Raw genomic sequence first — 22328 nt, forward strand, 5'->3', positions numbered from 1 at the left:
TAATTAATTAATATATGTTTGTAAATATTTTTAATTAATAATTATTTGGTAATTAATTAATATTAATTAGTTAATTAATTAATATAATTTTGTACATATTTTTAATTAATAATTAATTGGTAATTAATTAATATTAATTAGTTAATTACATTAATTAGAGTAATTTCTTATATATATATAATTTTTTGTTATTGTTAATTAATTAATTGGGAAAAAATAATATTAATTATTAAATTTAATTAATTACAGCTAATGTGCTAATATATTTACTTTATTGTTATTGTTAATTAATAATTAATTGGTAATTAAATAATATTAATTTATTTTGGGTAAAGGAGTATTTTTAGGGTTCAGGGTCAGTTTTGGGTTTTTGGGTAAAGGGGTATTTTTAGGGTTCGGGGTCAGTTTTGGGTTTTTGGGTAAAGGGGTATTTTTAGGGTTCAGGGTCAGTTTTCAGTTCTTGGGTAAAGGGGTATTTTTAGGGTTCAGGGTCAGTTTTCAGTTTTTGGGTAAAGGGGTATTTTTAGGGTTCAGGGTCAGTTTTCAGTTTTTGGGTAAAGGGGTATTTTTAGGGTACAGGGTCAGTTTTCAGTTTTTGGGTAAAGGGGTATTTTTTGGGTTCAGGGTCAGTTTTCAGTTTTTGGGTAAAGGGGTATTTTTAGGGTTCAGGGTCAGTTTTCAGTTTTTGGGTAAAGGGGTATTTTTAGGGTTCAGGGTCAGTTTTGGGTTTTTGGGTAAAGGGGTATTTTTAGGGTTCAGGGTCAGTTTTGGGTTTTTGGGGTACAGTCGTACAGGGTAAAAATAAAATAAATTGAAATTAAATCAATTAAATGAAATAAAAAAAAAAAAAATTACATTAAATTATTAAGTTTTTAATTTATTTTAAATGCATATGTATTAGTTGTAATTTTTTAATTATGTTTTAATATTTTTATTTAATATTTGTAAAATTATGTGTATTTTAAAATTATTTTTACATTATTATTAATACATTTAAAAAAACGATATTTTTAATTTCAATATTTTTGTACTACGATATTAATTTTTCGATATTTTTGTACTTACCTTTATGAAGATATGACTCCCATATTTTTGATTTCGATATTTTTGTGTCGATATTTTTGTATGTAGATATTCTGTCTGTCGATATTATGTCAGACATTCGAGGGCTACGACCACCCCTCTGAGAGGTGGGAGCTCTGGGATGTTTTTGTTATTCACTAGGCAGATGGGAATAGCTAGAAACGCAAATGCGAGCAAAATGGTGGAGTGAGGGTGCAGCGCAAAAAGTAAAGGGTAAAAAGTGAATCTAAAACTGCCTAGTGCAGATGAAAAGGAACTTTGTTGACTCGTCTGGGCTGACAGGATTAAAACGCAGTGCTACGCAGTGTGTGATTAGACTGCTAAGTTGGCAAAGTAGGAGCTGGTGAAGGATGGTTATTATGACATTCTGGTGTAGCCGCATATAAGCTAGAATATGTGCTACCCAGACCTCTTCAGTCACTGCAACCTCTGGTTTTTGCTTATCACCCTCACTAAAGAAGGGGGAGATAATAATGTCTAATAAAAGAGAGAGGGACCCCAAAAACCAAAGGGATAGGGTTCCACGAATGACGCAAGTCAAAAAGAAATTCCCTTTGGGTAAGTTCGCAAAGGTACATAAATACTCACAGAACATACATTAAACTATTGACATGGAAGCAATGTAAACATTACAACATATGTGAAAACACTCTGGCAAAGCACTAAAGTATAAAACAATTTATTATGCACACATTACATCAGTTAAAAACTAAAAAAAAGGAAACATATATAGGACGGTACATTAATTAATAAAAACACCAATTCAATTAAAAAGGAGTGCACAGGGAAAAGGATTAAACCCAAATACAAATATTGATTTTGAATTTCTCCTTGACTTATAGTCCCTGATTAGCTCCTAGGGCGTCGACGCGTTTCGGCGGTACATTCAATCAGATCCGCCTTCCTCAGGACATAAAACATATACTGTTTCCCAGACAATTTCTCGAAATAGCTGATAAAGCAGTGTGGTAAAAAAGGGGTATTCCGCCTCCTTCTTTGAGGTTTTTCGTCCAGCGAATATGTCTCTATTTGAATTCGAAGTATTCATAAAAATATCAACAGTTCAAAGTATATGCTCTACATGGGGGTAACAAGCACGCATCCAGCTAGATTTCTGGGAGATAGCAAATAAAATAGCTGCCACATAAACACGCGGTAGTTCTGGGGATGATTCCAAATACCGTTTAGTACACCACCTTGTGTCGGCAAATAGCGGCAGCTCACAGAGAGGTTAACGTTCCGGTCTCTGTCTACTCGTGTGATATCCGAGGAAATACCCTCTCTGAGCGCCCTTCCAAGTTTGATGGATATACGTCCCGCGTGTGGTCCTACTCGTCACCTCGGCTAACCTTGGAAGGGCGCTCAGAGAGGGTATTTCCTCGGATATCACACGAGTAGACAGAGACCGGAACGTTAACCTCTCTGTGAGCTGCCGCTATTTGCCGACACAAGGTGGTGTACTAAACGGTATTTGGAATCATCCCCAGAACTACCGCGTGTTTATGTGGCAGCTATTTTATTTGCTATCTCCCAGAAATCTAGCTGGATGCGTGCTTGTTACCCCCATGTAGAGCATATACTTTGAACTGTTGATATTTTTATGAATACTTCGAATTCAAATAGAGACATATTCGCTGGACGAAAAACCTCAAAGAAGGAGGCGGAATACCCCTTTTTTACCACACTGCTTTATCAGCTATTTCGAGAAATTGTCTGGGAAACAGTATATGTTTTATGTCCTGAGGAAGGCGGATCTGATTGAATGTACCGCCGAAACGCGTCGACGCCCTAGGAGCTAATCAGGGACTATAAGTCAAGGAGAAATTCAAAATCAATATTTGTATTTGGGTTTAATCCTTTTCCCTGTGCACTCCTTTTTAATTGAATTGGTGTTTTTATTAATTAATGTACCGTCCTATATATGTTTCCCTATTTTTAGTTTTTAACTGATGTAATGTGTGCATAATAAATTGTTTTATACTTTAGTGCTTTGCCAGAGTGTTTTTACATATGTTGTAATGTTTACATTGCTTCCATGTCAATAGTTTAATGTATGTTCTGTGAGTATTTATGTACCTTTGCGAACTTACCCAAAGGGAATTTCTTTTTGACTTGCGTCATTCGGAGATAATAATGTGCCAGAATGCAGTAGTATCGTCACTACAGCTAGCCTCATACAGTTTCTCCCAGGCCTCCTCCTTTAGGGCTTTTTAACATTTTTTTTAGAGCAAGCCTGTATACCAGTCTGCAATGCTGGACCTCTCCAATGTTCCTAGGTTTGTTTTTTCAGAGCTCTTATTAGGTTTCTATGGGCCTCGATACATTGTCAAAACAGCCCTTCCTCTTTACCGCTCCTGTTTTCTGTTTAGATGTTAACCCCACTTTTATTGCTCCAATTATTCGGACGAAAGACTCCATAATAACAGAGGCTTACTCTGAAGTATCCAGCTAAACATCAAAGGCACTCCTTTTTTGCTGGATTAGTTGTTCTAGGAAGCTAGTCGGGTCAATCGTGGACCATTGTAAGGTATAGCCATTCATTCGAGAGAGCTCTAGGTTCTCCACGGAGTATGATGACAGGCCCTTTGATATTTTACTAACCCAGAGTTCAGCATTAGGCTCTGAGGTCACTCATTTCAAAGTTGTGTAATATAAAATTAGTGGCTAGGGCTGAGTAGCGGTTGGGGAAAAACAAGAAATTGATGACACTTTTACCCATATTGCCATCGAAGGTACAGGATACCTCAATTGGGCTATTGCCAAATTCATTGCTGAAGCCTAAATCATATTTAAAAATAAGCTCATTGAATTTCTCGCCATAACCTGAGTGAAGGAAATGGGTGACATCATCATTTGTTGGTGAGGTCATGCTACAAACACTGTTGGTTGGCAGTTTAGAGGGTTGGATGTTAAAGTCCCCCCACCCCCCAAACAAGGATGTTGTCTTCATTCCCCTTAGAGCGTAGATTCCAGATCGATGCCAAGTAAGACCAGTGTAGTCAGTATATCCGAATCACAAGCTTTATTATAGAAATTAATTAAAATCAGCTCGGAGGATACAGAGAGCTCAACAGTAACAATTTGATAAAATGTGCTAGGTAACTTAATGTTTACAGTAGAGGAGGGTAATTTATTTGACACATAGATGCAAAGACCACCCTTGGGGCTACCATGCCTTGAAGCAATAGCTAAGGAAATAAATGTTTTAATATCATTCAAGTGACATGGTTCAACGACCCAGGTTTCCTGTAAGCAGATAATAGAAAAATTAGTTGTGAAGTCGAGCCATTCTGGTGAACTAAGCTTACTACGTAGCCCTGCTACATTCCAACATAAAACTGTGTGTTTAGATCTGGGGTTACAAAGTCCGCATTTATCTCCTTTCTTGACCCGGATTGTTCCACGATCATTTGGACATTTAAACCCACCTTTGGCTGTACATTATTGACAGGGGTTAAAATTATTGGAGTAGGTTTTTGCAATGTTGTTCCCACCAATGTTGCAACCTTCAGTCAATCTACCACAGTGAGGCTGGAAAGGCAATCAAACCTGTTGGACGTTGTGATAGTGTATGAGAGGGGACTTACATAGTTTAAATTTTAGGGTGGTTGTTGCAATATACATTGTATTTGGGGGAATCATTGTTCCAAAATATTCAGCTGACTGAACAATTGTCTGGGGGGCTTGTAAAAGAAACAGGAGAACTGAATTGTTATTTTGAGTTGGGAGCATTGACTTTGCCCAGACCAATATCTCGTTGACTAGATCTTGAGTTTTGAAAGAGAGCACCATGCAGTCACCCTTAGACACTTTGGTACCCCTTCCAACCCACCCAACCCGTCTGGCCATCTTGAAATCTGCAAAAAGCGCTCCCTCCATCCCCACTTTAGAATGTAACCAGTTGAGAGATTTATTTCTCAGCAAATCCCATGTTTCACGGCACGTAGCATCTATGGGCGGAACATTTGCCAGATTGACCACTTACGGGGTAACAGCAGGAAGGAGATCTAGTTGGTCCATAATTGGCGAAGGGTCTGTAAGGGCAGTTCTCCCACAGTAGTTATTAAACATGGAGACTGGTGATGCCCCCTTGTTATGAGCCCTAATTACATCCATAACTGAAACATGTTGTGACTGGGGCAGAGAAGTTAACACTGGTTGGAGCGGTAACTCACAATTCCCTGAAGCAAGTTGTTTTACTGGGGGAGTTATGAAAGATCTAGGGGCAACACCATCAGTATTACAATAATCTTTTGTCCCTTCCCTACCGTTCCCAGAGTGCAAATTGTCTGGACCTAATCGTTCTGCACAGGTTAACACAGCACATTCAACAGCTTTAATTTGGTCTGTAAGACTACACACAGAGGATTTAATAAGATCTATCAGTGCTTGAACGGAGGTCGCCAGTGAAGAACAGTTCAGGGAAGCAGAGAGCTCAGAGGGCAGTGATTTGCTAACGACTCTCTGCTGTTTAGAACTTGAAACCAGTCTCAGCATGGATGCTCTTTTTGTAACCTTTGTTTTCCCATCACATGGTACCTCAATAGTATTAGCAGTGCGTTTTTGGGGATTTTGGGCCGTTTAGATGGGGAAATGGAGTTTGAGATACCCAATGGGTTGAGTGTAAGGTTTTTTTTTAATTTGTTTTTATTGAATTTTCAAAGACAAAAACATAAAAATAAAGACAAAAAGCAATACATATCTGAAAGAAGCAGACAAAACGGTAAGCAAGAAAAAGGCAAGTGCGTATCACCAATAACATCACTCTTGGATCAAATAAACAATACTAATAAAGAAGGGATTGAGGGGCGGGGCAATGAGCATACAGGTAGGGCAAACTGCCTCAGGGTGTAAAGCGATTCGAGGGAGTGAGTAGGCAAGCTAGCACATAGATGTACTAGGGTGCAGATCGTAGCATAGGCCTCTTACAGCCAGATAAGGGGGGTCAGCAACAACGGACAACACCCACCAACTCATGCATAGAATGAAAACAACCTTTGGCAGCAATTAGGCTTCAGAAGCATCAGTATTAGACATTTGGTGTGCATGATATTGAGCATAAAGACCACAGAAACTCTTCAGGCGATTACTCAGTGGTCTCATCTCATTGCAAACCTCTGATTGAGTATGACAGTATAATATATCTTGCTCCCATTCCACCAGGGTGGGCAATGGCCCCCTCAGCCATCTCATCGTCAGTCTGCGCTTGGCTAAGAGGAGGGCTAAAGCAACCAATTTACGTATTCCCTTTTTAAGAGGTTTAGTGTAACCTAGCAAAGCTAACAATGGGTCAGGGGATAAGGTTGAACCAACAATGTCACTGAGTTTATGAAAGATAGGAGCCCAATACTGCGCTACTGGGGGACAGAGCCAAGCCAGATGATAAAAACCCGCCCGGGGGGCATCACACCGCTCACAGCTGTCTGTTTCTCGTAATCCAAACCGGCACAGGCGTAGTGGGGGATGATACACCCTGTTCAGAAACTTAAAAATGGCAAGGCGATGTCTACCATTTATTGAAATTTGACGAGTAACTGTGCAACAGTAGAGCCAGATGTCGTCAGAGATAGGGGCGTCGATATCGGATTGCCACGCTTGTCTGGCTTTGTTTAGGGGGGTATCTTCGTAGCCAGGGCCGAAGTGTACAATTTGGAAATCGGCTTGCTCGGGCTCTGGGCGCCTAAAAGTAGTGTTAGAGGGGGAATGTCCAAGGGTTCCTGAAGGTGATCACCGAGAACCGCTTGCAAGGCGTGACAAATTCTGAAAATCTCATAGGATTAGTGGAAATTACGTCACATAACATTTTAATCACAGATGACATCACATGAAGTGCGATCGCACAAACTCCTATGGCAGGTGATAGTTCTTTTCATTCACTTTATTAAAACCCTTAGGCTGCATCATACCCATACACCTACTAAGTGATTGACCATGGGGGTAAACAGCCAGGTACTACAACTAGCAAAACTTACCTTCTTTTAGAAGAGCAGTAAGACAATTGGTTAAATGCTTGGAGTGACAGAGCAGTCCATGAACTTGCAAAAAGCAAAATAGGGGTGGAGGTTTACTCCCCTACCTATCTCTAAATTACTTCTCTATCTGGGACCATGCAGTTGTTCTACAGCGGACTATGTTTGTTCAACATTTAACGTTACTAAACAAACGCAAATGAGTTGCTTGTTCTGGTGTGGTGTGCTTAATTTTTTCTGGTATTTGCTTGTGGTCAGCACCAGTACTTATTTGTAACCGGCACTTAACTATAACAGTCCGCCACATGGTAGTACTGTCTGTCTGTTTTTCAACAATAGCAAAGTGTTTCACAGTTTCATGTACTTGAAAATCATAGTGAACCCACATTTATAGTCCATCCTTATAGATCTTCATTGCCTGAAATAGTCAAAAAAGTCACATTTGTATGAGTGTGATGGTTAGTACAAGGCACTGAATTTGGCATTTGGTAGTCCTAGCAGGAACCGTGGGTGGTGTGAGACGTGGTGACCCACTGAGAAATAAGTTGGGCCCTGAAATTTACTTTTTAGGGTCAGGTGTGACAGCACAGCTGTCGTCAGACAATTATGTGAGGACCACTAAGAGAGAGGTGTTTGGCTGCCCACATGTTGGGCGCCAAGACTACATGTTTTGATTGGGCAGAAGTTGTGTGCTTTGACAAAAAGTGCTATGATTGTAATGCTGTTGAAGTGTCTTAGATAACTAGATAATTTGTGATGTTTTTCTCTGGCAGCAGCAGAAATAGGAAGAGGCAGTAATTAATGTACCTGAATTTTTAGGTCTGGCTTGACAGTGCATTCATAACTTGAACTATTGGCATTGCCAATGCTTCTTTACAAACAAACCACTTTTTAGATGCAGCTCTTGTGCAAAATCACACTCTACTGTTTAAGGTGCTGGTGGTCTATAGCAACAAGGTAATTTCTCATGCTTTTTTTTCTCTTGTTGTTGCTGTAAGGCAACACCCTGTACATATCCCCAGTGAAACTTTAAAGAATTAGCCTGATGTACAAAGATTACATTTCCAGAAAGTGTTTGCAAATTGTACACCTAGTTTTTTCGAATGCAATCTGATTTTGTGAACTGACCGGCGCATAGATAGGTCGGTTCACTAATCTGCAGAGCCTCACAGAATGACCTGCCTAATTAGGGAAGTCACAATGTGTGACCCACTGTGACTGTGTACTCTCACAGGGATGGTGGCCTGCAAGGAACAGCAGATCACCATCCATGTGATCATTGCTTTCCAAAAAGGAAAACAGTTTTAAAAGCAGCCTGAGTTGCTCGGAGAATCCGGGGCTGCTTTAAAAAGAAAAATACTTTTTCTGTTTTGGAAAACTTCAGTAAGAGCATACAGTGATCCCGGATCCCTCCTTGCTCACTTTGACGCTGCCATGCTGATTCCCACATGGGAAGTGGCCAAAAGGGGACCCCCTCTTTATTTCAAATCAATTACCGCCTTTGGAGTAGGTAACAGCACAATGGTTTGTAACCAGAACTACAGTCGCAAACCATTGATATATATTGTACCGACTTGTGGAAGGAATGACATTTACTCACCCCATTCAAATCGTGGGCTCCTAAACCAACTGTGCAATTCAGAAAAGTTTTCGAGTTAGTTTATATCAGAAAAAATAATTTAGCTGGTTGCAAACCCCATAATTTAGGGGTTGCCTTCTAAATCAATATGTACATCAGGCCGTAAGCCTCAGCACATCTCGGCAGAGAGAGTGAGACCCATCTTGATGAAACACAGATTTCTTCATGAGAAAATCAGCACACATGTTTATATATAAGTTGTATATTTTGCACTGAGAACCTACATGGCAGTGGTATTTTATTGGTACACAGTAAATTAACGGTATTGTAACATTTTCTTTTTCTCACCCCTCCCCCTTTCCCCCTCTTCCCTTCATCCTCGCTTTCCTATTTCCTCCCCACCCCCCATTGTTTAGCCTGTTTCAGCATCTGCTGCGCACGTGTTGGGTGAAGTTTGCAGGGAAAAACAGGAAGCAGCCATTCCTCTTGTTCGGCTATTTTTGCACTATGGCAAAATTGTACCTTTCATCAGTGCCATCGCTAATGCTGAAGTAAACAGAACTCAGTAAGTACCTGACATGTTTTGCATCTAACTTTTTTTTTAAAACTTTTTTACTCCGAGTCATGCATATTTAAGTTTGGGCTGTGTTCGCAGAGGCGTTCTTTTAGCTAAGATTTCCTATGGCTCTGTGCATTATACTTTCTTGTGATTCTGTGCTGCTGAGATGTGCTGCTGTTGTGAGGAAATATCAGAAAAAGATTCTCTCGCTCTGGTATTCTGTACCTTCCCGAGAGCCGCACTGTTCAGAAGGGTAATCAAGGACTGTCAGACAGAGGGTTATTAATTTGGAAATGGGGGTACCCTTACCAAAGTAAAATAAACACCCAGGTGATGTCTCAACACAAGTCTCTGAGAAACTCTGCTCAACCTCTGGTTGACTTCCCAGCAGTATCAACAATTTTGAGTAATTTCAAAGTAAAGAACACAACTCAATAAAACAATTTCACATATATTGTGTGCCATTTTTCGTGTATCAGGTGCCCTGACCAGTGGGCTTACAAGGCACATTTTAGGGGGTGACTTTGTAACATATACAATAGGTTTTCCTACATGGATTTGGAACTTTTCCTTCCCATGTGTTACTGCAGCATATTTACAATGTAGCGCGGAGCACACTGGTATCACTAGCAGGCATATCGTTCAGTCATATATGGGGGTTGTGTATTTACATACTGCAGCCCACATATGGCATCAAACGGCCATGCCACTTGTGCAATTAATGCACTATCTACCAGTGCCTGACAGGAAAGTTAAATAGACCCAGTGAGTAAAATCACTTTTACCAGTACCATTTTATGGCCAGTGCCCTTATACTGTGGCACTGAAGAGCAGTGTTACTGGGCACAGTCCTAATATCAGCCAGAAAAAGAGTCCAGAAATGTTACAAAATCAAATATAACCATTCAGAAAATGTGAATTTCCTCCACAATAGTACAGGAACCATGTCGTTTCACCTCAGTTTTAAGGAACTTTCCAGAATCTTCAGCAGGCGGAACACTACAATTAGAAAAATCCATGACAACTTAAGACTTGAGCTGATCCCTGTCTTAGACTACTTTTGACCCCTCCTTTCAGAGGTTCTCTAAAGAGGCAACAAGAACAATGGTGCTGTAATTCCCACTTTCACCAATTCAATCTTGAGAGATAAAACATTGAAGACGAAGAAGCCAAACCAATCTGAACGGTTTCGATGATATTTACTGACATGAAATGAAATGAAAAAAGGATTTATAAAGTGCGAACAATTACCCGAAGGTGTCTAGGTGTTAGCTCGTTGAGCACTATGCCATGAAGTCTGACTAGATAGGTAAAGAGTTAACCAGCCATGTTTTTAAGGCTTTCCTAAAACAGTTAAGTTTCACTTTTTAAGACTAAGGGAAGAGAGTTCCAAAGTCTGGTAGTACCCACCAGAAAGCTTCTGCCTCCCCAGGTAGTTTTCCTGAACCTGGGGATCACCAGATTGTGAGCATGGGCAGAACCTAGCTGTCAGGTGGGAACATACCATTAAAAATTCTATTTAGGAGGGACAGAGACTGCGGGGAATGGCTGCAGAGTTCCACGCCGTGTAGCCACCGGTGATCTGAGTCCCGCCCCGCCCCCAGCAATGGCGAAATGTGCCTGCCGTGCGAGTGAGAGGCTGCCGTTCTCACTCCTCTGACTTCGGACCTCGGACCCTGCCTCTCCCTTCGCATTTTTTCAATCGGCAATACGCTGGCTTCATGTTGTCTACGGGGGGGGGGGGGGGGGGGGGGAAATAAAGAAAATGTTTCTCCTGTTGACAGTCTACAGTAGTAAACACCTCTGTATTTTTGTATCCTGCGGGCAGTTATAACCTGCAATAGGGCCCTTAGTCTGTTTTTTGTTTTTTACCGTTATGCCTCATCAGAAGAAAACTGTTTAAATAAAAGAGGATCATTGATCAGCACTTTCTACTCTTTCTCGAGAGGTTGTAAAAGAGCGGCAAGGAGTGGGCAGGAGGCGCTCTGCAGAACTGTGGTGAGAATGGGAAACTGCTCAATGCCCGTCTCAAGGCTAAAACTCACCAAGCCCAGGCTAAGGAGGTGAAAGAGGCAGCTCGGCTGGCCTGTAAAGAAAATTCCCCAAATCTGCTTGACCTTGATTCAACTTTTGAGAGCTCAGAGAGAGAGGAACCATTCTCAGTTACATCTTCTGTTCAGGCAGGTTCTGCGAATGTGGTTGACAAGAACATATCTACAGTCATGCCTGGATCGCCTGGAATAACTCCACAGGAGGTCTCAGGGTCCAAAGGTCTTAAAAAGGCGAAAGTGACAAAAGAGGCAAAAAATGTGCACTATTCCTGAAAAAAGCAACATTGCAGTCCCCTTCTACTGGCCCTAGCTCTGCCCTCAAGCTTTCTATGGAATCCTCTGGTGTTATACCACCATCAGCTTTGATTCCATCAGGTTTAATACCGGCCCCCTCGAGTCTGGTAATTCCGCAAGCAAATCTGAAGTCTGGTCTTATTACGATTGCGGAGACATCCCTGGGCCAAACATCCAATCAGGACGTGACAACATCCTTAACATTGCTAACCACTCAGAAAGAGAGACAAAGGGGACATTCAGGAACCTCGGAATCCTCGGAAATTCCTGACGTTTCGGGGCAGGCCGTCATCATCTCCGGTGCCCCCAGCACAACTTCAATTACTCAAGATGGGCTACCAATTCAGCCTCAGTCCAGGTGCAGCCCCCTCTATATGAGCTTGCTCCCTTAACTGGCTTGATGTCTCCTGCAGGGATTTTGGAAAAGAGCTCTACTTCTGTTGTGGACCCTCCCCATTTTAACAATAGCCCCAATATGGAACCAGCGGGCGAATTTCAGATGAGCGTTAAAGACTTGCTAAATTTAATTTTGGACGAAGTCCGTGAGCTGGAAAACGCAGAAAGCTGAACTTGCCTCTCTTCATCAACGTTTAGAGAAAATTGAAGGTGGAATGTCAACCCTTCCATTTAAACTGCAGGAGGCAGAAGCCAGGATTTCAACCTTAGAGGATCAAATGACCATCTTAATGGGTGAGGCTAAAGCAGCAGTTAAAAGCAAGCATGTCTTGGAGAACAAACTGGAGGAGTTGGAAAATCATTCCCGGAGAGCCAACCTTCGGATAGTGGGAGTTCCGGATGGAATCGAGGGCTCCCAAACCCTGCAGTGGGTCAACTCATTTATCAAACAAAAGGTCATTCCAGAGTTTTAAGGCGATCTCACCATTACCAGGGTTCATCGTGGTACTGCCCGCCCGTTCCCGAATTCCACCATGCCACGTACAATACTGTTAAACTTTGCCGACTATTGCATAAAAGAGAGGATATTGTCTAAGGTCATCCAGCAGAAACAATTTGCAGTGAATGAGACTGTTAAATGTTGCATTGTTTCCGACATGACCGCCGTGGCGGTGCGCAGGAGGAAAGAATTTGTGAAGTTCCTCCAGTTATTCAAAGCTAATGGGGCACAACATCTATTGCCCAGCAGTCCAAACTGAGGTTCTTGGTTAAAGGCACATTTTTTTATGTTTTCTGATCTGGATGAAGCCCAGGTATTATTAAAAGAGATCTTGCAGGGGTCTGGGGCTTAGAGGGAGATGCTGTTTACTGTTATAACCCCACTGATAGGGAAATTGGGGGGTTAGGTGGTTTAAGCAATTATTACCAGCTGATTCTTTCATTGGAAGGCCCAGTTAAGGTCAGGTTGTGTGTTTAGTTGCTTAGGTGCAAATTGATTATAGCAGGGGATGTGTCCTTAATGCGTATGTACTCTCGCCTTTTGTATTTTTGATAGTAATGTTAGTCCAGTGGGGGGGGAGGCAGAGGTGAGGAGCATTGCTTACCCGTTGCTTCTCTCATTTGTAGGTCCAGCTAAGGCTATGTGGTTTGTTTAGCTACTATCTGATTATAGTAGACGCTGTATTCTTATAATGTATGCCTGCTTGTCTGTATATTCAATTGATTGTTTTGTTTTTTACACTTTTGCTGGGGGGGTCATGTGCAAGATCATCAGGTGTAATTACATGACACCCAGATTAGAGGGGGTGTGAAATGTGGTTGGTGTGGTTGGGGGGTTCCACATTTCAGTGGGGCAGGTCGCAAGGGGTGAGGGGAGAGCATAAGGAGCAAAAAATGAAGTCCTTATTTTGTTTTTTGATTCCATTCAGGTCTTATACTTCTGTTTTGTTAGCTTGACTCTTGGTAGGATGTTTAAGGGGCTTAAGACTGGTTTATGTTTCAACCATGCCTAGTAAAGAACTGCTGAAAGTGGTATCTCTTAATGTTAACGGTCTTAATAACAAAAAGAAAATGCGGGCAATCGAATCATGGATTAAAACAGAAAACCCGACAGTGACTTTGTTACAAGAGACCCATATACCAGCTGTAAAGCTGCCCGATTTTTCGATGTTCAGATCCTGGGCTGCTTATAGGGGATTTTCTTCTTTTTCAGCCTCCCATAGAGGGATAGCAATATTTTTAAGCAAAAAACTTCAAGCAGAGGTTGTTAATTTTGATAAAGATCTGCAGGGGCGCGGGTGTTGGGTTACCTGTTCTGTTAGACAAAGTAAGAGAGGGTTAACATTTGCCAGTATTTATTCCCCGGTTGAGGATAATCATAAGCCCTATGAGGATCTTTTTCAGTCCCTAATTCAGGTTCCTGGGGAGTTGGTTATGGGGGGCGATTTTAATATCTTAATGAACCCCAAAATAGATTTGTCAGTGAAGGGTAAAAAGCAGTTGAAACCTAAATCCTTGAGAACCCTGCAACATTACGGAGCAACATTGAATCTTCAGGATACTTGGCGTATGGCTTTCCCAAGTAAAATAGCGGATACTTGTTGGTCAGGCAGATTTCGGTAATTATCACGCATTGATTTTTTCTTGGTTTCACGTATGTTGAGTTTTAGTCAGCAAAGATTTCTGTATAACAGATTCTCTGATCACGCCTTGTTGGTTCTTGAGCTATTTTTAGGTAACTGCACTAGGTCCCGTAAATGATGGTCGTTGAATAGACAATATTTGAATGAAGAGGACTGGGTGAACTTTATGGGGATAGAGATTAAGGAGTTTTTATCACGAAATATTGAGTCTGCACCTCGAAGTGTGGTATGGGACACACTTAAGGCCTTCATTTGGGGGTTAATTATTGGCAAAGATGCAGAAACTGTTAAAAAAGTTAAGGAAGATAAAGATAAGAGAATCTTGTAGCAGAAGATCCAAGTGTCCTACTCTGCTTTTTTAAGTAATTCCTCTGTCTTTAATCAGTGGCAGTTCGATCAGGCTAAGCGTGCTCTCAGTGCCAATTATTACACTCAGAGCGATGCCTCCTTTCAACAACATCGCCAAAAATCTTATGAGGAAAGCAATTTCACAGCCAGGTTCTTAGCTTGGTAGGCCAGGTAGCAAGCCGCATCAAATCAGATTAAGACCCTGAAATGCCCCTCAACTGCCTCATGCATAGACGACCCAGGTAAAATTGGGGAAATAATGCTACGGCATTACGAGTCCATCTATGGTGAACATCAGACTGTGGATATGACCTTGCTATAAGAATTTCTCCAGAACAACAGCCCCCAAACACTTTCGGACTTTGAGAAACTCTCAATGGCAAGCCCCTTCACTATGGAACAGTTGGAGGGCGTTATTAAAAATCTACCAAATGGGAAGACCTGTGGCCTGGATGGGTTTCCGCCTGAATTTTTTAAAGTCTTTTTTAGCTCAGTGGTGGACATTTTTCTTCGTTTGGCGAATTCTTTGCTCGAAGGGGGGTGGACTACCAGAGTCCTTTAGACCGGAAACATAGTCAGCTTTCCGAAAAAAAGCAAGAACAGCGAGGATCCGAACTCCTATCAGCTGATAACATTGTTAAACTCTGACTATAAAATCTTTACTAAATTGCTGTCACTCCAGTTCAATCATTATGCGGCACAATTGATACATCTGGACCAGAACGGTTTTATCGCTGAGAGGCAACTAGCATCTAATACACGTTATCTATCGGAGGCGTTCGATTATTTTGAGACTCAAAGGATACCCGCGTTAGTCCTTCTGCTAGACGCCGAGAAGGCTTTTGACCTTGTTGTTTGGGAAACCTTGTTTAATATTCTAGATCACTTTGGTATTTCCTCAAAGATCACGGCCCTGATTCATAATTTGTACAATAATGCGGAAGCGAATGTAATTGTTACCAACTCGGTGGTTGGACGGGTCAAAGTATAACGGGGCACAAGGCAAGGGTGCCCTTTCTCACCGTTTTTGTTTGTCTTTTTTATCAAACCATTGGCGATAGCTATAAGAAACTGCTCTGATATCCGTCCCCCTATTCTATCTATGGCGAAATTGAAATTATACACCGACGATATCATGCTTATTATCAAACCCGAAATAGAGGGTCAGGCCAAAGTCTTCCAGGTGTTTGAAGACTTTGAGGCGCTTGGGGGGTATCGCATTAATAACATTTTAAAATGCGGTGGTGCAGGTTTGGATCTGCACCCCGATAGCCTTGCTTGCGCCAATACCCATCCTAAAAGATATCTTGGAGTATATTTTTCTGAAAGAGTTTCTGATTTATATCATCTTAATTTTCTTCCGCTTTTGCAGAAAATCCAGGCCTTGTTTTCATGCTGAAACTCTTTGCCGTTATCTATTTTGGGCTGGGTCACCTTGATTAAAATGTCTGTTCTTCCTCTGTTTTTCACCCAAGTAGAGTCAATGTTTACATCTTTTCTTTGGGCAAAAAAATCATCACGTATCTCACTCAGCACTTTATATGAAGAACAGGACCAAGGAGGCTTAGCCCTCCCGAACCTCAGGAATTATTACTATGATTATTTTGCTCAGTATTTGTCTAGATTTAAATCTCAACCTCAGTCAAATCTTTTTATTAATTGCTTTATGGAATTAATGTGTAAGGAAAGTCAAATCCATTCCCCATTGTTTATTTTCCGATTCCCTAAGCGGGTTCGCTATAAGTGCCTTCACTGTTTTTTAAAAAAAACGACAGGCACTTTATAAAAGATATTCTATTCCGCTAATCAATTCAACCACTTTACTAGCTGATATTTTACCATTAGCAGGGATCACACAATCCTCAGAACTCACTCTAAAATGGGCGTCGGTAGGATTTTGTAAGGTTTTAGACTTTCTGAGGAATGGAAAATGGCTTACCATGATCGAAATGGCACATTTAATAGTCAATTAGGTTATTCTTTTGAGGTCATATAACACCTTCCTTAAATTCCTTGCTGAGCTAGATGTCTTTCAAATTAACAAACAATATCAGTTAACTAAAAAACTTTTAGAAGATCCATCAGTGAGGAAACCAGGAGCATCGAAAAAGCGCTTAACCTCAGTCAGGGCCCCAGATCTTGGGCAGAAGGCTTTTAAAAAATGTAAGGATTGTGAAGACCTAGAAACCTCAGCTAATCTGTTGTCATCTATCGACAATCTTAATTTCAACATGCTTAGAGGTGCGAACTGGCATAGGATGCTTTTCTTTAGCAAATGGCAACTTTATCGAACCCCTTTATCTTTGTCTAAACTTTATGCCAATCAATCGCCACACTGCTTTCGTTGTGTCAATTTTCCTTTAGCCAATTGGTCACATATAATGTTACAATGCCCTATGATCCAGAAATTCTGGAAGGATATTTTTCGTTATTTGGAAATCTAATGTGGCACTCAATTAGCAGGGAGTGATTTGTTATTCGTTATTGGTTACGATCCTGACCTTTCCCTTTCTCATCACTTGGTTAAATTTCTATATATTGCAAAGGCAGTAGCCAGATCACTTATATTGCAAAGGTGGCGCACTGCTGTAATTCCTTCTGTCCTGGAATGGGCCCATAAAATGAAAGCAGTTAGAAAAAGTGAACGTACTTATGCACTACGTGTGAGGGATGTTAGGAAATTTGGGAAAATATAGGCTACGTACTGTGACTGAGATTGAGAGGGGGGAATGACCTTATTTATGTGGTTAAAAAATGTCTTCTTGAGTTTCTGTGCATTTGTCTCTGACTTCATGATGCTTTGTGTATTATTTAGGATATTGTGGAAATTTCATGTTTGCCTAAAGGTAATTTCTTTGGATGGATGTATTGGCAGTTATGGATTTAATGCATTGCTATTTTTGGACTTTAAATAAGAAAATAAAAAATAAAGAACATTCTGTTTAAAGAAGATGGGTCCTATATCATGTTCTGCTTTGATATCTATGTAGAGAGCTTTAAACTCAAAGCGTCTTTTTACTGGGAGCCAATGTTAGATTTCGGGGTCTCTAGTTGGCACAGGTATTGTATTGTATTGTATTGTATTGTATTGTATTGTAAATGCATTTCTATATCGCTTACTACCCCTGACGAGGGGTCGATGCACTTTTTCGGCGAGTAGCACGCTACTCTGGGACCCATAGATGGTTAGTGTTGAATCAGTATAGTGAAACATGCAAGTACATTTTAAGTGGTGGATAGGTTAGCCAGTTATTTGCATTTGGAATGATAGCAGAAGGATAGAGGAGGACAAAGGTTTGTATTTATATAGCGCTTGTTGACGCACGCTATTCAGGAAGCCCCGGAGGATTAGTGGTGAATTAATATGGTGAAATATGAAGCAATTTCAGGGGTAGATATTAGTCCGTTACTTGGAGTGAGAAGGATAGCAGAGGGATACAAGAGGAATAAAGATTTGCATTCATATAGCACTTATTACCCCTGATGGGTGTCGAAGCGCTCTTCTGGCGAGTAGCACGCCACTCCGGAACCCATAAAGGATTACTGTTGAAAATTAGTATAGTAAAAAAATATGAAGTAATTTGAGTAGTAGATATGTTATTCAGTTTTTTGGGTAGTATATTAGTATAGTTTAATATGGAATTTGAGAAGTGAACATGTTAGTCTGTTAATTTCGATTGAAAAGGATAGTGGAGGGATAAAAGAGTGAAGGATTTTTATTTAGGTCTTAACAGTAGGAGGAGGCTTTTGGATGAGTAAGAAGGAGTTTTGGAGGGGAGGACTCAGAGGGAAGAGTTTAGAAAGGTTTGTTTTAGGGGATCGGTATAGTAAAAGAGGTGTCAGATGATGCAAGGAGGGGTAGAGTAGGAGAGAGTCTAGAAAGGGTTATTTTGGCAATCATAGTAGTGGTATGGGGTTTGGGATAAATGAGAGAGTGGATGTAGAGCATATATTGATAGATGTATAGGATGAGAGATAGGGTAGTGCATTGGAAGAAGTAGTAGAAGAAGTTTGAGATGAGTCACAAGGTTGGGCTAGAAGATATATTGAGCGAAGTGTAGGCTCAGAAATAGGTTAGTGCATTGGAAATGCTAAATTAGAAGAAAGAGATAAATATATAGATCCATAATTACATTGAAAGTATATAGATACATAAAGGAGGTAAGTATATGTAGATTAAATATATTGTTAAGCACAGAATGAGAAATAGGGTAGTGCATTGGATATGCTTTTTCAGAAGAAAAGTAACAGACACACAGTTCCAGGAACATGGAAGGTACATAGATGCACGATGGAAGTATGTAAATGTAGACCAATGATTTTTATATATTTATTATTATTATTATTTTTTCTCTCAACAACCTAATTATGTTACATGTTTATACAAAGTAATACACAAAGATAGGTACATATCTATAGTGAAAAAAATGGTTGTATATCTAGAGATATGCTGTAAAATTCTGTTTGCGTATGGTGCTTATGTGGGGAAGAGCCAAATCTTGAGTACTTTCCTGAAGATGAGGTGGTTTTCGGTGGACCTTATGTTGGGGGGTAAAGAGTTCCATAGTTTGACTGCTTGAACAGAGAAGGATGTGCCACCCATGGTTTTTTTCTTGTATGGTGGGATTTTGAGGCGAGATGCTCCTTTAGAGTGGAGGTTCTTTTGTTGAATGTGTTTGGTGATTTTTTTCCTGATGAAGAGTGATCCCATTCTATGTATTGCTTTGTGGGTGATACAAAGCAGCTTGAACGTGGATCTTCTGGCAACTGGTAACCAATGCAGGGCTTTCAAGGCAGGGGAGATGTGGTCTTGCGGATTGATCTACAACAGTAGTCTGGCAGCCGAGTTCTGAATCCGTTGTAGTCTTTTCATGGTCGTTAAAGGTGATCCGTGGTAGAGGCTATTGGCGTAATCGAGTTTGTACAGAACAAGGGGGATGGTAGCTTGGACCTTGTGTGAAAATCCCAAATGAGGGAAAATTTGTTGCAGCGTTTTTATAGTAGCAAAGCTTGATCTTGCTAGTTTATCCACTTGGGAATTCATCGACAGCTTGGATTCCATGGTCATTCCCAGGTTTCTTACTTCCTTTGATACTTTAGGCAGTGATCCCAGTTCATCAGGCCATGCAGCAAGCGGGTTGTAATGTTTCCAATCACCACACATGAGTATTTCAGTTTTTGAAGAGTTCAGTTTGAGATGGCCCCAGGTCATCCACTGATCCACAGCTCTGAGACAGCTGAAAATTGGTGATTTTCCAATGTATTTGGGGCATTCCAGTTGAAGGAGTATTTGCGTGTCATCTGCATAGTTATAGCACGTAGGTGAAATGTATTGATCAGTACTGGTAGTGACTTCATGTAGTTGTTGAAAAGCATGGACGAGATGATAGAACCTTGAGGGACCCCTGCTTTTGTGGAGTACGGTTTGGACGAGAAAGGTGGGGTATGGATGATATTAGTTCTGTTTCGAAGGTAGGAGGCGATCCAGTCTAGAGCAGTTCCCTCTATACCGGCTTCATAGAGTCTTTGTTTCAGAGTGTCATAGTCAACCGTGTCAAAGGCAGCTGAGAGGTCCAAGAAGAGTAGCACAGCAACCCCACTGCGGTCAACTGTATTCTTTAGGTCATCCCAGATGGCAAGGAGGGCAGATTCAGTGCCTCTTTCCGGACGGATTCCTGTTTGGAAGTCTGAAAGTATGTCATTCTCTTCAATGAATTGTGACATCTGGGCGAATGCTGCTCTTTCTATCAGTTTGCCCAGGAACGGTCCATTTGTAAGGGGTCTGTAGTTGTCAGGGTTCAGCGGGTCCAAGTTTGTTTTCTTCAGTAAAGGGGAATTTCTTCGCACTGTTGGGGATGCGCTCCGCAACCGAGCGATGCGTGAAACTTTGCAGATTGTCTTTAGTTTCTTCTTGTCCAGCTTCCCAACAACAGGTACAACTTCCAGAGGCACCACAACTGGCCCAAGCACTCTAGGAAGGACAGAACTCTCTCAATAGAGTTCAGGGGGGAAGCTGAGGGTGAAGTCCTTTTGTTCCTGGGACTTCTTACCAGGGAGCCAGCTCTACTCAGGCCCTTGGAGATCTCTTCAAGCAAGGGGATACAGCACAAAGCCAAGTCTTTTCCCTATCCTTGGCAGCAAAGCAACTGCAGGTCAGCCCCCAAACACACAGCAGGACAGTTCTTCCTCTTCAGTTTTCCAGCTTTCTCCTTGGCAGAGGTTCTTTCTTGTTTCCAGGATGATCTAATCTTCTGTAGTCTGGGGTCCTGTACTTATACCCCTTAAAGTCTTTGTTCCCTTTGTGCAGGAGGGCTCTGAGCCCGGTCTGAACCAGTTCTGGGTATTCCTTGAGCACTTTGTTTTCCTGGCCTCTCCTTTCCTTTCAGAGAGAGGGGCTGGGTCGTCAGCCGCCCAGCAGGACGGGGAGCCAGCATTGTGGAAGGCAGGCACAGCCCTATTCAGGCCCAGGTGCTACCCACTCCCACCACTCTAGATGCAGATGGAGCTATTCAGCCCAAGGATGGCCCACTCAGCCTCTGGGAGCCACCCATCCCCTGTCACTCACAAACCAGACAGTCAATTCACAAACAGGCCAAGGTACACAGAAAGGTCAGACAAGAGAACAGCCACTTTCTAAAAGTGCTGTTCTCAAACACAGGATTTAAAAACCACCTTTCCTAAAAGATGTGTTATTAAATTCTGAGTTCAGGGATACCAAACTTGTATGTTCTATCTTGCTCCTATGGAAAGATATGTAGGTAGGTAACCACTGTAGCCAGCATTGCCCATAAAAGCCTATGGGCAAGATAGCCTTACAATAGTGAAAAACGAAAATGGCTGTAATTCACTACCAGAGCAAGTCACTTGCACTAGTACATGCTCTACCTTTAACATACACTGCACCCTGTCAAAGGGGGTACCTTTGAGCCTTCCATAGGGGTGACCGATGCATACAGAAAGGGAAGGGTTAGGCCTGGTCAGTGGGGACACTGACCAGGTTGACATGGCAGTTCACAGACTGCACACAGGCACTGCTGTGGCAGGCCTGAGACACCATTTTAGGGCTACTCATGTGGGTGGCACAATCAGTGCTGCAGCCCACTAGTAGCATTTGGATCACCAGCCTGGCACACTCAGTGCACTTTACTAGGGACTTCTTGGTAATACAAATATGCCAATCATGGATAACCAATTACAATAACAATTTACTCAGGGAGCACTTGCACTTTCAGCAGTGGCAAAGTGCCCAAAGCATCTAAACCAGCAAAAACGAAATCCAGCACTGCTTCAAAAATACAGGAGGTAGAGGCAAAAAGACAGGGTAAACCATGCCAAAGATGCCAGGTCTAACAGCCAGTGTAATTGTCTTAATGTTGCAGCAGCGGATTTGTGCTTGGGAATGTCCTACAAAATATGCGCTGCAGCATTTTGTACAATCTGTAATTTTGTTAGATATTTTGTCCTTAGAGTAGTAAAAAGATCGTTACAATAATCGGCTCTAGACAGGACCTGGGATGAGATGACAAGTTTGCGAAGATTATCAGGTATAAACTGAAATATTTTTCTGAGCAGTTTTTATGTATAGAGGGAAGCAGAGGTGACATTATTCATGTGCCCTTCAAACATAAGCTTGAAATCTAAGGCGAATCCTAGGTTTTTCACTTTATTTGTTGTGGTGGACAGAGAACCCAGTTCCGACGGCCAAAGGGCTGGAGACCAAAAAGTGGTGTTGCCACTAAAAAGTAGGACCTCTGTTTTATTGGAGTTTAGTTTTAAACAGTTTGCGGCATTCACTGTCCAACTTGAAGAAGACAAGCATGAAACTGTGAGGCTGTATCAGAAGGTGTGCTTGTCACGGATGCAATACTTTGGGTATCATCTGCATAAGAAATCGCTGAGAAACTCAAA

The 22328-nt window shown here is 41.4% G+C and overlaps 1 protein-coding gene across 2 annotated transcripts in view; it reads left to right on the forward strand.

Moving 5' to 3' along the window:
* Positions 1–22328, forward strand: part of RASA3 (RAS p21 protein activator 3) — an 897341-nt gene that overhangs the window by 589278 nt on the left and 285735 nt on the right. For both annotated transcript variants that reach the window (XM_086934683.1, XM_086934684.1), the window contains exon 11: positions 9048–9196. In XM_086934683.1, the coding sequence (XP_086790809.1) occupies positions 9048–9196 (149 nt within the window). The remainder of the gene's footprint in view (positions 1–9047; positions 9197–22328) is intronic.

This window comes from Lissotriton vulgaris, chromosome 8 (genome assembly GCF_964263255.1).
Source record: "Lissotriton vulgaris chromosome 8, aLisVul1.2, whole genome shotgun sequence".
Taxonomy (NCBI): domain Eukaryota; kingdom Metazoa; phylum Chordata; class Amphibia; order Caudata; family Salamandridae; genus Lissotriton; species Lissotriton vulgaris.